Genomic DNA, 14,939 nt, shown 5'->3' on the forward strand with positions numbered 1-14,939 from the left:
AATTTCCAGTCATTCCGTGGAAATGCAGACTACAATAGGAACGGTAGAAACAAGTGTGGTTGCTCCTCAAAGAATGTTCATGTGACCTAGCCTGCTCTGTAGTCAGCATGGACAAATGACAATGTTTATTAAGAAAACTTTAAGTGCACAAATATTCTAGAGACAATGCATATTATCTTAAATTTGTGACAAATTAACATTAGTTGAAGAATATATAAATAAAACATATTCATAGAGTGAAATATTTTACATATAAAAAGAGGTGTTGATACATACCACAGTGATAATGATTTTAAATTATTAAATCCAATGGAAAATCAATACATATACTGAAGTACATTTTAATTTTATGTAGGTAGTACTATAATGTTTTACTGAGATATACATGAGATAATAGTTTTTATCTCAAAGTGAGTATTTCAGTGCTTCTTATCATATTTGAAAGGTTATATATACCTTCGTTGATGATATCTGGTTACACAATATTTCCCTTAATTCTAAACATGCCTCATATTTATGCTCCATGATTCTCCTTTGTCCATTTCGATAATCTGTATCTTTCCTTATGGATTTTTGTGTTCTCAAAATCATGCTTAGAGAAAATCACTCTTGAAGTCTTGCTATGATCAGTGGAAAATAGGAAGAAGATATTTGTAATGAAAATGCAGGTGCATATGCACTGTCGTTGGGTTACTCCAGGAGAAGGGAATCCCTGTTTGTGAGGATCAGGTAGTCATGGAAATCAAAGCATTGATGGTAATTATGCCTGCTGTGTTGTTTTGTTTTGGTGTGGGGAGGATGTAAGATGGATAACACTGAGATATCCTCTCTATCCTGAGCAATTTACACATGCTCCTTCTGTCATTCCACAACAACTCCCCAACAGTGGCTCACGAACTTCAATGGGTATCAGAATAGTCCTAGGGTCTAGAGCACACTTCAATGATTGTCAGAATATACACAAGATCTAAAGTTCAACCAGACAAAATCCTAGCATGAAGGAAAGGAACTGTGCAAAATGTCCCACCACTAGTCAGAAAGTTATTCACAGGTGATAGCTGCTTGGAAATCATATTTCCCCAATGGCATGATACTGGGTGCATCACATACAGTCTGAGACAGGCCACATACTCAGGAATAACTGGCCAATATAAATCAGACTCTATGTTTTTAGTGACTATTTTTTTTCTCTTTTTGGGAGAGGAAAGAACATGAAGTTACATTGGTATATAGAGAGAAGGGATCTAGAAGGAGTTGGGCAGTGGGAAATAATGTGATAAAATTATACTGTCTGATACAGTGAATGAATTAAAAGGAAGTCTGAAGAATGAAATAAGCAGGAGAGAAATAGCATAGAGAATTGTGGGTAAAACAGTAAGAGCTAATACCTCTTATTTCTGCTTTTCAATTCCTCTAAAAAATATTACATGAATCTAAAAATTATTCTCCACTATATCCCCTATAGTTAGCAATTTCTTAGGTAGTGTACAGTTTAGAATAGATAGGTATTATATATTTCTTCCATGATCTGAGGAAGCCACCAAATGCAATAATCAATGGATAAATCAAATATGGTTTGTCTTGCCATGAGATATGATAGAACTTTAGTATATGAGGAAAATGTGACAATCATTATTGTGGGGTAACCACTTAATGGTCCTACTTTTTAATACTGGTGCGATGGAAAATACCTTTCATTGGGACTCTTATGAGGAAAAACACTCAACCAAAATATAGTATCCAAATATCTACAGTGACAAAAGGAAATGGTGGGTGCTAAGATAGAGGAGGGAGAGAAGAGAATTATTGTTCAGTGTCCAGAGCTACCTCAAAAAGAAAATCCTTCTGGACATCTCTTTGCAGTGCTTGCAAAAACAATCAGTGTGCCCCTAAGTCCAGCAGGATGTGTCCTGAAAATGATAAATATAAAAACTTCCAGTTGTTTGTTACATCAATGAAGAGTGACAGGTAAGATGGTGTTTCTAGATGGCAGCTCAATTCAATAGCTAGGAGAAAAACCAGAAAGTTTCATGAGACCCCTCACAGCACATTCATTCATATTTCCTATTATGGTTCAGCCTTGAACAGCACTTTCCTCTTTGGGGGTCACTGTCTCCTAAAGATTCTTGTGAGATACAACTGTGTTACACACTGACAAGGAGACAGAGCATCCCAGGGTCTGTGTTCTTAAAGGATCTAACCATAGCTGTGGACAATACACAAAATAGAATGCACTAACTAACTCCACACCAAGGATGGTAACCAAAACCTCCCATTCTGAACGGTGAGGGTACAATACCATACAGCTCTCCCAGGAAACACAATTAGCAAGCAAAATGTCAGATATAATGTGATCTAAGGCCTACAGGATGGCTATCTAACTTCCTTTGACAAGGTCATCAAATTCAGATCCCTGCTGTCAACTGAGGCAGCCCAGGCTCAACCTTCCAGCGTCAGGCTGAAATCATATCTCAGAAAGAGCCTTAAGTCCCAGTGCCTGGAGGCCTAATCCAGTCACCAACACAGCCAATCAAATGGAGGGCATGAATGAGGGGTGGGGACAGCTGTCTATATACTTGGGATTTGAAGCCTGAGTGAGGTGTGGCTGGGTCAGATCCTGTGTCTTCAGCAACCTCAAAGGAATTGAGTCTGTGTGGACTAAAGCAGCATAAGTCACCACAGGTGAGGCTCTGTCTGTGCCAAGGCAGAATGGGAAGTAATCCTGGAGGGGAGCCTTAAGAGACTCCATGGAAAATCAGGAAGATTCCCCTGAAGGAGAATACATTCTGAGGCTCAGCAGCTCTTCTGTGTGTAGATGGAGGAGAGGGTCTGAGAAAGGCATAGAAGAATCCAGATCTCTCATCTGCCAGGTCTAGGTTTGTATAGGTTCCCTGTAAGTACAAGGCTGGGTCTGGCCACAGAGAGTGACAGAAGTTACCATGCACACCAGTAAGTAACCTTCATTGTCACTTCCAGGGTAATAGAAATTGCTTCTTGCACATAATTCCTGGGTAAATCTGTTTTCAGTTCACCTGTGCAGATATAGTAGACAGATGCATGTCCCTATCCAGGTCTTATGGTGAGTGTTGTTTTAGAGCCCAGCAAAACCTGAACCTCAAATCCCGTCAGAGGCTTGCTTTCATGCTTCACTTCTACTTGTTGGCCTGGCTTCCTCTGGTTTTCCCGTGTGACACCACTCTCATTGAGGTAGTGTGCGGAGAACTTGTTTGCATGGTCCCAAATGCAAGAAAGAAGAAATAATACCTGTAATTTTCCCCACATTATATTATTATTATTATTATTATTATTATTATTATTATTATTATTATTATGTTTTTCAAGACAGGGTTTCACTGTGTAGTCCTTGCTGTCCTGGGACTTGCTCTGTAGACCAGGCTGGCTTTGAACTCATAGAGATCTGCCTGCCTCTGACCACTGAGTGCTGGGATTAAAGGCATGCACCACCACACTGGACTTTCCCACACTCTTTATAGAAGACGTTTCTCAAAGTTTTCATTCAAGAAGGGAGGGTGCAAGATAAGCCCATTATCCACTATATATTAGAAAGGTATATGATGCCATGTGGTCCCAACTCTTGGGCTCACATTGAAATTTGGATCCAATACCACGTAACAGAAGTTTTGCTTGGAATAAATTGTGAGCCAGTGATATTTTAAGTCCATGGTTATTTTTTGTTTGTTTGTTTGTTGTTGTTTTGGGTTTTTTATTTGTCTGTCTGTCTGTCTGTTTGTTTTGCTTCTGGTCCTCAGTGTGTGTGGAGATCTTTCTTAAATAACATGAAGTACACTTGAAGTTTTCCCTGCTAGAATTCTGGGCATGTGTTCTTCATTTTGCATTGGAACTAATAATTATCAGTGGTTGATTTACTTCAAACATATCCTAAGCCTTTCCTACAATCTTTCAAAAAGTATTTGGAAGACTATTTCAGAGAATATTATTGACCACAGATGGATTTATTTGTTAGGAAGGAATAAGAAGACATTTAAAAAATATTGGTGTGATCACATCTTCATTTCTCTTTCCTCTCCAGGTACCTGAGACATGATGCCTGCTGTCTTCCTGGTCATCCTGTGCTTTGGAGTGGCCTCAGGTGCTCCAGCACTTGATCCTAGTTTGGATGCTGAATGGCAAGAGTGGAAGATAAAATATGGAAAATCATACATCCTGGTTGGTAAACTGGAAACTGTCCAGAAGAACCCCAGAATAAACTATCCTTGCTGTTGCAAGTGTCTGGACACATTAGAGGTCATATACCACACCCTTCACTGAAACATTATCTAATCACAGTCAGTGTGAGCACAGGGTGGCCGGATCCTCTTTTCCTCAGTACGTGGAGAATGTGTGCTATCATGTCCATAGCACCCTCTCTTTGACCTCTGTTCACTGCAGCAGCAAGTCTACTTGGTCTGATATTTCCAGAGTTTTGCCATTCATTATGCTCATTTCCAGGAAGAAGAAGCACAGAAGAGAGCAGTATGGGAAAAAAACATGAAGATGATCAAAATGCACAATGATGAGAAAGGCCTGGGGAAGCATGGCTTCACCATGGAAATGAATGCCTTTGGTGACATGGTGAGTGTGACATGGATTGCTTCACACTATGTTTTCTTCAGTTCTTTACATGCAGTCTTTTTGTTTTGGGTGTTTTTTTTAATGTGGTTTGTTTGTTTGTTTTTGCTTTGTTTTTTTTTGATTAATGTTATTTTCCTGGAAGACTGCTAAGGAATACAGAAAATTGATGACTGATATTCCAGTTCCGGCTGCCATGACAGTGAAAAATGTTCAGAAACCTCTAGCTAGTGAATTCCCCAGTTTTGTGGATTGGAGAGAGAAAGGCTATGTGACTCCTGTACGGAACCAGGTAAGACAGTGGCACATGCCCATATTCTGAAGCCACTTTGAAGACAAAATGCTTGATGTCTATGTGTGTCTATTGAGTGTGGAGAGATGTGCAGTTCATTTCTTCTTCTATGAAAGCTTCATACATTTACACAATGAATATTTATCCTAGCAATTCACCCCCCACTCCCTCTCTCTTCATCTACCACATCTGTCTCTAGAATTTATTTCTTTTGTTATCATTAATAACTGTAGCGGTATTGTGTTCCCCAAAATATTGTGCACACTAATAAACTTATCTGGGGTCGAAAAAGCAGAACAAGCCACAGCTTTCTCACCTCTCCAGTTCCTCAGCTGATCCTGTTTCCTCAGACTGGAAGCCTCACAGTCCTCATCCAGAATGAATCTCAGCTGAACTGTTGCTTTTAAGCCTGAAAGCTTAACCAGCCAAATGCTTCTAGTTTCTGGTCTTCATGCCTTATATATCTTTCTGTTTTCTGCCCTCACTTCCTGGAATTAAAGCTCACTTTCCAGGATTAAAGGCATGAGTCACCATGCTTGGCTGTATCCTTGAACACACAGAGATCCAGGTAGATTTCTGCCTCTGGAATGCTAGGATTAAAGGCGTGAGTTCCACCATTTTCTAGCCTCTGTATCTAGTGGTTGTTCTTTTCTCTGACCCCAGATAAGTTTATTAGGGTACACAATATTTTGGGGAACACAATACCACCACATTTCCCCTTTTTTGTCTAAAATTTAAAAAAAGCTTATAACTAATACAAGAAAACTATCCAATAAGTATATACAATATATACAGTCAAGAATTACATTAATGATGTCGAGTCCATTAACATTTGATAGATTCAGATAAAAACTCCATTATATATATTAACAATGTCCAGTCCAATAACATTTGATAAACTCAGACAAAAAAAATTCATTACTTATCCTATTTAAAACAAGAAGTTCCTTTTAAATGTATATTCAATAATTGACCTTTTTATCATATCCATATTCTCTCTTTTTTCTTTTCATAATAGATTCAATAATCTACCTTTTGTCATTTTTATATCTTTCCCTTTTTCTTTTTAGAGTAGCTTCAATTATCTACCCATTTATCTTAATATTTATTTATCTTTTTTTCTCAGAGTAGACTTAATGATCTACCTCAAATAACCCATAAAACCAGTAGGTCCTGCTCAAATGTTCATGTGTGTGTGGCCATCGACTGGGACATGTGCAAACTGCCAGCAGTCATGTCTTCTAGGAGAATACCATTCCTCCCTAGGCATCTATCAACTGCTAGTACAGTTTTATAAATTATTATGGGCAGATAATAATTGTTGCTGGGGTTGGTATTTGCTTGTGTATTGACAATCTTTATTTCCCTGCTCAGGGTAACTGTGGTTCTTGCTGGGCTTTTGCTGCAACTGGTGCCATAGAAGGACAGATGTTCTGGAAAACTGGCAACCTGACCCTTCTGAGTGTGCAAAACCTAGTAGACTGTTCTAAACCTCAAGGCAATAATGGCTGTAGTAATGGTACTGCATACAATGCCTACAAGTATGTTTTGGACAATAAAGGTCTGGAGGCTGAGGCAACCTATCCATATGAGGCAAAAGTAAGTAGATTTTCTATACTACTGTCATTTCAGCCAGCTTCAGGCAAGGGACATTGCAGGATAATCACTGTTTTCAGAACTCATATTGGAAGGCAGAATCACTGCACACCATCAGTGGTCTCATTAAAGTATCAGTCTTTGCACGGGTTTCTAATGTGGTAGTTTCCATATAGCTGTCCCTGCTTCTATGCACAGAGAATATGTGAACCATTTCACATATAATGGAGATTTCTCCCTGGGAAAATTTCTTATGGACTTGAAAACCTATGAGGTGTCAATGAAGACATGAGAGTTGATTTTCAGTTCCAAATCTCCCAGTAACATTTCACTTCCTTGGATGACTTAAAACAGTCCAGACATGGGGATGCTCAGCTGCAAAGTGCAGGGTTGTGGCTCTGATGGATGCTCCCCAGGAGGAGGGTGAAAGTAACTGAGCCTCTTATCTCTTTACCTTTTAAGGAAGGACCTTGCAGGTACCATCCTGAGAACTCCAGTGCTTATATAGTAGATTTTGTGTCCCTCCCAGCAAATGAGGATTACCTACTGATTGCTGTAGCAAATATAGGGCCTATCTCTGCTGCAGTTGATGCTTCTCATGATTCTTTCAGATTCTACAAAGGAGGTAAGCATATTTCCCTCTAGATATGAAAACAAGTGAAATTCCCATGTCATGCCATGTTCATGATAGGCTGTTTATCTATAAAATTATATGTGACTTTGGGTTTCTGGATTTTTTCCTCCCCACACAATAATACTGAGTTCTATCTTCAACTGATATGGCCCTCTCATGCAAGTACATCATATTTTATAAAATTTACTGTTTAGCTTATTTTAAAACCATCCTCAATTTGGTGGGTGTTTTAGATTTTTATGGAAACTGTACATCTGAAATCAAATTCTTAATAAGCCTCTTGAATTGAGTAATTTCAGTTAAGTGAGTTTTACTTGGCTTGAGCTTCTAGTTTAAAAACTGAAGATTTTAATTAGTCATCTTATATGCACCTAAGCAACTGTTTATCAACAAACCTATGCTTATTTTGGTTACTTTAGTTTTCTGTGAAACTATGTGTATATTAGTATTCTCAATAACAATTCATTCAACTCTTAAGTCTGTCTACAGCTTACATCATTTCTGGGATCTTTGAAAATGCATCTCTATTGTTGGTGGCATTGGTCACTCTCAGGTGTTCTGGCATCTCACATCAGCTTCCACTTTATTTCTCAGGTATTTATCATGAGCCAAACTGCAGCAGTTATTCTGTGAATCATGCAGTTCTGGTGGTTGGCTATGGATCTGAGGGAAATGAAAAAGATGGCGAAAGCTATTGGCTGATCAAGAACAGGTATAAACTGCCAAAAAAATCTGTATTTAAAATGCTAGTGACTGGAGAGATGGTTCAGTGTTTAAGAGCACTGGTACACTTCCAGAGGATTCATGAAGGGATTCTCTCTTGCAGTCAGTGTTTGACTACACAGCCTACCTAGAAAACTTTGTCCCACTTAAGTTGAACAAAGCCTGTTTTTATTTTCCCATGTACATGTATGAGGTATATGTACATGCATGCATGCATACATGCTTGCATGTCTATAAACACCTGTGTGTGAAAGTGCACATGTGTAGTGACCTGGTGTTAGTATCAGTTGTTTCTCAATCATTATCCACGTTCTATTCTATATTGAGGCAGTGCCTCTCATTGATGGAGTTCACTGGTCTGACTAGTCAGCTTGTTCCAGGTATGTTTGTGTCCATGTCCCGAGAACTTGCTATAGGGATACTACAATGTTAATCTGGCTTTTAAATTACTCTTTACATTGATCTCCTGCCCTTAACCTCTGAGCTCCCCTACACCATAAACAACCTACTCACATGTCTTATCATAACATTTCCATTCTATCACTGGTTTCTTGGGTGTCAATGTTATTTTGTGCCATTGTTTTTCTAAAATCTGACACGTTTGTTAGAACTGAACTACCTTTTCTCTGCTGTGGTCTTCACAGTTCCGTGCGAGATGCCTCCTGGTACGCAGACCCTCAACTTTTTGTGACCCTTCTGTTAAGTTGGCTTCTTGCTAGTTATTGTAATAAATCAACCATTCATTGATATTTCTACTAAGTGAAAAATATGTTTCCTTTCAGCTGGGGTGATGAATGGGGCATAGAGGGCTACATGAAGATTGCCAAAGATCGCAACAACCACTGTGCAATTGCTTCATACGCTGCCTACCCCGACATATTCTAAACTGCCTGGTGGCCACAAGGGAAGACTGGCAGAGAAAGTATCCAGTGGAGTGAGTGCCCTCCACTTCACAGTGACCAGCTTGTGCTGAGTGTGTTCAGTAGTTGAATTCCTGAAGAGCTACATTGCAATGTGGATTCTGGAACCTGCTCACTCTCTTTCAGCATGGCACCTACTGTAACTGATGTGTCTTCATTACTCCTACAACTTGATTTTCAATGTTAATGGTTATGCAAATGGTGTCTTTAAAAATGTTAAATTCAAATATAATTTTTATCTTCTCTCTGTTTTTTGAAGTGATTTTTTTTTTGTGGTCCAACATGTAATTTATCTTGAAGACAGCATTGTGTGTAGTGATGGCATTCTCAGAGAAAGAGTGAGTGGTTTTTATGAGATGGTCTTTATTCTGTTTTGGTTATGGTCTGCTTACAGGGTTCTATATACCAGCAAACATTTTCTGAAAGACTTTATAAACATTTCTGGATTTGGTATTTTTTAACCATCATTAATTCACCCAGTTTAATTCTCTGTGAAGTGTAATTGTACAATGTACTGCTTCACCGAATTGGACTGAGCTGTAACTCTCCCTGATCTAGTACCTCAACCCTGTACTAGACTCCCAGTTACTGTGTCAAAGACATCAAGGTCACATGTTTGCAGTTACAGGACTGTGATTCAGGTGACACTTCCAGAATCTTCAGTGCTTCAACATACAAGAGTGCCAAGAGAGGCATTTCAATATAGTTGGCCATAGACACTATCCTATTCTATTATGGATTACTGTTGTAAAACCTTGAACTTATTATCTGATGCACTGAAATTTGCCATAATAATGCCTATGGCAAAGGTCAGTAAGTATGGAAAAATAGTGTATGTATGTATGTATGTACAAATTTACATATGTTCATATACAGTTTGTATACATGGGCACAAACACTGAGTGCTGTTCTTAGCCTATATCCCCAGCACACAATGAAACACTGGCCTGTGCAGATTTGACTCCAGCTTCTTACAGCCTGTGTCTTCCACAGCCCTTCATTGGAATTAAACTTCATGAAATGGTGTGGGGGTTAAGGTGGTTTCTAAATTACTTTTCCTTTGAATTATATTTAATCCTTTTATTTAACTGAGGCATAATATCTGTCCTTCCTGGAGCAGTACTGAATTCAGTTTACATATACAATATGCACTAAATTGACACAATCAGTGTAATTGCTGTTGAAATATACTCAAATACTAGACTTTCTGTGTGTCTTCAAAATCTTCCTGTAGACATCTGGAAGTTTCTAGTTGCTTGTACTAGACTGTAGCAGTACAGGTGGCTAGAATATTCTCCCTTCAGTTGGATTAACCAAACATCACCCACCTAATCTGGGTCTTCCTTTCCTTTTTACTCCCAGATTTCCAGTGAACCCCCTCCCACTCCTATTTTGCTCTCTGCAACTATATGCCTGGCCCTTTTACCTGGAGTGAGAACAGTGACATTTCATTGTGGCTAGGATGGCACGCATAAGCGTTGCAGAAGATCAAGCCAGCTAAGTTCCCAGAATGGATGGGAGAGGCTCAAGTGAATTCCCAACCCTATCTGAGAAGCTATTAACCATTGATGTCTTATGGGGGAAAGGAGGGTCATATTTGTTCAGAGAAGTGATCCCTGAGAGGCTACCTATACTCTAAATGCAATAAGGGAACTCAGTGTGTAATAGAAACATTTTAAAAATTAGGATAACATATGATGTCTGGAAGAAAAGGAGCTACGGAAGATACGGCGAGGAGTTAGAGGAGATGGAATGGTGAATGAATTTGATCAAAACACATTACATGCATGTATGACTATTAAACAGAACCTCTTTAAAATATGAAAAATCAATGAGACCAAAATTTGTTCTTTGAAAAAATTAACAAAATTGGTAAATCTTTAGCCAAATTAAAGAGATTGAGAGTCGACCCAAATTAATAAAATTGGAAACAAAAGAGGAGATATCACAGCAGATATAAATAAAATCCAGAACAATCATAAGAACTCATTTTTTAAAATCTCTATTTCATTAAATGAAAAAACATGAAAGAAATGAATAAATATCAAGATATAAGCCAAACATAAAACAAAAAGATATAAATGATTGACAGAGCCAGCAATGAGATGGAAGCAGTGATAACTGTCTAACAAAAAGTAAGTCTACCCTCCACACAAAAACACCCAGGTCCAGATGGACCCACTGCAGACTTTCCAAGAACTTTAAAGAATACTATTATTACTCAAGTTATTACCAAGTTAAAAACTTTTTACTTTTTTTTAAATTAAAATATAATTACATTGTTTCCTCTCTTCCCTTTACTCCCTCAACTACCATGTCCTTCACCCACTCACTCCCTCTCCAATTCAAAGCCCTAGCTCTTAATTGCCAAACTATTTATGAAGCCAGTATTATCCTAGTACCAAGCCAGAACCAGATTCAACAACAGCATCAGCAGCAAAACAATACTAGCCACAAAAATTCTAAAAGTTATTAATAAAATACTAGCAAATCTAATTCAAGGACATATCAAAAAGATCATTTATCATGACTAAGTTGTATTCATTCCAGAGATTCAAGAGTAGACCACTATATGGAAATCAACAAATGTTACCAATCACATATATTTACATGAGGGAAATCACGAGACCTCTCTGAGAAAAACCCAACATTTATAATAAAGTAATGGTGAGTGTACATTTAAACACAATAAAGACCATATATATATATATATATATATATATATATATATATATATATCATGCTTATAGTCAACATCATGCAAAATGAAGAAAAATTTGGTTTCACTAAATCTGGAACAAGACAGGGATGAATACTGTCTCCACTCTTGTTCAATGTAGTGGTTGAAATCTCAGCTAGAACAGTAAGACAAGAGTAGGGAAAAAAGGAATATAAGGCATGTGTATCCATGTATCCATATTGCGTTACACAATGCTGGTTGTTGATGAGGTTCATAGGTCTCCTAGCTAGGTAGGACATTAGGTGCCTCCTTCCTTTGGAAACTTTCATGGAGCTTTCTGGTATCATGAAAGCTACTCCTCAGGGAGGGGCCATTCAGGTCAGTTCCAGATCATAAGTCTTCGGGACCATGTGCATGGTGTCTTTAGCACCAGGGATTTACTTTGGTAATAACCAGTGACTTTCTAATTGGACATAAGACCTGCTCAACAAAAGGGATGCCATGCCTAGTATTGGAAACCTAGGTAACTGTTCAGTGCTAGTGAAATCCTGCTTACAGGAGAAGAATCTACAACCAATAATTTACTAATCCAGCACAATCTCTGATAATAATATATAAACATTTGTCCTTATACTCACAGGTAAGTATAGGTGTCACCCCTCATCAAAAAAATTTGTTGAGGCATGCATAGACCCATCTGGTGCCACACAGCTTAAGTGGGTGAAAGACACCCATAGGGCAGTCTGATCTTCATGGTCTGGCCTGTCTGAAGGCATCCACAGGGCCATGATGATGAGCAAGCACATGATGGAGAAATGGGAGATAAAAAGAGTTGGAATGGTGCATGTACTGTGGCATTTCTGAAGAGGCAAGGGTGGCTAGGAATGGACTGATGTTGGCAGCCTGCTTGCCACCCAGGACTGGGGAGACATCCAGCCCTGGGATGCTGCCTAGGGCCATGTCTGTGTCCATGGTCCTATCACAGCCAGGGTTTGTGTTGATGTCCATGACCCATGTTGTCACCAAGGCCACAGAGATGCTGGGATCTAGGCCACCACCTATGGCCATTTTGGTGTCTGAAGGCCTTGTTGCCACCAGGTACATGTAGATTTGAGTGGCCTGTGCTGAAACCAGGGGTATGATGACATCCAGGCCCAAGATGCTACCAGGAGCCACATCTGGGTCTGTGGCCCTGTAGCAGCCAGGATCTGTGTTGATGTCCATGGCTTCATTAACTGAAGGCCACGTGGATGACCGGGGTCTGGTCAGACACCTGAGTCCATGTTGGTGCCCGAGGACAATGCTGCAGAAAGGGTCATTCTAACCAGGATGGCCAGTACTATCACCCAGGGCCATGGTGACATCTGAGCCCTGGCTGTATTTAGGGCCATGTCTGGATCTGTGGCCCTACCTCATCCAGGGTCTGGGTTGATATCCATGGCTCCTGATACCATCAAAGGCCATGTAAATACTGGGGTCTAAGACTTCACCTAAGGCACATCACAATGAATTATAGGCAACTGAGCGAAGCTGGGGATGTGAGAGGTGGTCCTCCCTGAGGAAGAACACACTGACTAGCTGCCCAGTGCCAAAACCTCAGCTCAGAAAATATAAATACAAGTAACATTATTTGGACTCAACAGGTTACATTTAAAATATATATGTGTAAACAAATACATGTGCACATGCATTAACAGTTAATGAAAAAAGTCACAAATTTGAAGGAGAGTGGGCAGGGGTCTATAGGAGGGTGTGGAAGAAGGCAAGGGAAAGGAGGAATGTTGTAATTAGATTACAATCTTAAAAGTAGCCAAAGAGGGCTACAGATAGGAAAAGAAGAGAAAGCAGTCCTGTTAACACAAAACATTATCCTATACATAACAGATTCAAAAGGTTCCACAAAATACTCTTAGAACTGATAAAGACATTTAGCAAAGTGCAAAAGATATAAAGTTAACACACGCAAATCTCTAGCCTCATGTACCAGTGGAAAACATGCTACAAAAGAAATCAAATAAATAACCCTATTTATAGTTGGCACAAAATATACAATACTTAGGAATAAATCTAATTAAGTAAATGAAAAAAACATCTACATTGAAAACATGAAGAAATGGCAAAGAACAGTGAAGGAAGGCACCTGAAGATGGGAAAATCCTCCATGACTGTGGATTGGAAGAATTGATGTGAAAATGACCGTCCCAGCAGAAACATTCTATAGATTCAAGCCAATCACAGTAAAAATTCCAGTTTTATTTTTCACAGTTGTGTAAAACCACAACCAAAAAACTTATATGGTTGCACAAAGAACCAAGATACCCAACGCTTGTAGACCAAAAGAATGCTGTGAGCAATATCACCCTACCTGATTTCAAGTTATATCACAGAGCCATAGTAGTAAAAGAAAATGGTACTGGCATATGAAACAGATGCATAGAACAATGGATTAAAATAGAGTAGCCAGATATAAATCCATACAGCTACAGATAACTGACTTTTTACAAGGATGTCAAAAATATACATTAGAGAAGACACAGCACCTTCAACAAGTAATAATGGAAAATCTTGTAGAAAAATAAAACTTGACCCTCATATTTCACCCTGAGCAAAACTCAACCACAAATGAATTAAAAAAAAAATCTCAGCCCAAGACCTGATGAATGGAAATTTCCAGAAGTAGTAGGATGCACACTTTAACCTTATGGCGCAGGGAAGACCTTTCTGGGTAGGGCTGTGTAGCATAGGAACTAAGACCAACTACTTACAAACTGGACTTCATATCACAGTTTCCATGCAACAAAGGGAACTCAGTTGAATGAAGACGCAACCTTCACAGTGGGAGAGAATACTTACAGGCTTTACATCCAACAGAGGATTAGTATCTTGAGTATGCACAAAACTGAAAAATAATAAACAAGAAAACAAACCAATTAGAAAGATGGGCTTTCGAACTGGACAGAGTTCTTAAAAGAAGGAATAGAAATGGCCGATAGACTCCTTAGAAAGTTTTCAAAATCTTTAGCTACCTGGGAAATATAGATTAAAACAATCTAAAGATTCCATCTTATGTCAGTCAGAATAGCGGTGATCAGGAATACACATAACAACAAGTTCTGATGTAGATGTGGAAAAGGGGACCCTCACACACTGCTACTGGTAAAGGCACAATTCCATTCATTGCTTTCGCCTGTCTCTTCCAGATTTTAACAGGCTTCCAAGTCAGAATGGCGAGGGTTAGTCTTTTCTCAATGAAAAAGTAAAAATCTAAATTTCCAAACAAAAAGGAAACCAGAAACCCAGGCAATGCCAGCCCTGACAGCACTCATTCTCACAAGCATTTAAAAGATACTCCAGGGTATGATGTAGATAGCTATCTGACCTGGATATAGTGAAATGAAGGGGCCAGACACAGACAGTGGAAAATATGAAAATGCCAGCCACTGTAGAAAGTCAGAATCTGACAAATAATAGCCAAAACCAAACCCTCTCTCGATCTTTTGTTTT

At 38.9% G+C, this 14,939-nt stretch overlaps 1 protein-coding gene across 3 annotated transcripts; it reads left to right on the top strand.

Annotated features, from left to right (window-relative positions):
• Positions 1-4,058: 4,058 nt before the first annotated feature.
• On the top strand, positions 4,059-8,899 carry LOC114709700 (cathepsin J-like). Of its 3 annotated transcripts, none has more exons than XM_037205661.1 (7): positions 4,059-4,192; positions 4,475-4,593; positions 4,736-4,882; positions 6,257-6,481; positions 6,941-7,103; positions 7,707-7,824; positions 8,618-8,899. In XM_037205661.1, exons 1-7 carry the CDS (start codon positions 4,063-4,065, stop codon positions 8,718-8,720), a joined length of 1,005 nt encoding a protein of 334 aa, XP_037061556.1. In that variant the 5' UTR covers positions 4,059-4,062; the 3' UTR covers positions 8,721-8,899. The 3 variants fall into 3 exon arrangements, with proteins under 3 accessions (XP_037061556.1, XP_028749501.1, XP_028749500.1); XM_028893668.2 differs by having other exon boundaries at positions 4,478-4,593; XM_028893667.2 differs by having other exon boundaries at positions 4,059-4,188; positions 4,471-4,593.
• The last annotated feature ends 6,040 nt before the right edge of the window (positions 8,900-14,939 follow it).

Source organism: Peromyscus leucopus, chromosome 5, assembly GCF_004664715.2.
Source record: "Peromyscus leucopus breed LL Stock chromosome 5, UCI_PerLeu_2.1, whole genome shotgun sequence".
Classification (NCBI taxonomy): Eukaryota; Metazoa; Chordata; class Mammalia; order Rodentia; family Cricetidae; genus Peromyscus; species Peromyscus leucopus.

Bases quoted from the DNA above. Each gene is read 5' to 3' on its own strand.
- LOC114709700 (XM_037205661.1), top strand. From the start codon at position 4,063: ATGATGCCTGCTGTCTTCCTGGTCATCCTGTGCTTTGGAGTGGCCTCA. The intron at 4,193-4,474 runs GTAAACTGGAAA...ATTTCCAGGAAG, and splicing joins AAAATCATACATCCTGGTTG to AAGAAGCACAGAAGAGAGCA. The intron at 4,594-4,735 runs GTGAGTGTGACA...TTTTCCTGGAAG, and splicing joins TGAATGCCTTTGGTGACATG to ACTGCTAAGGAATACAGAAA.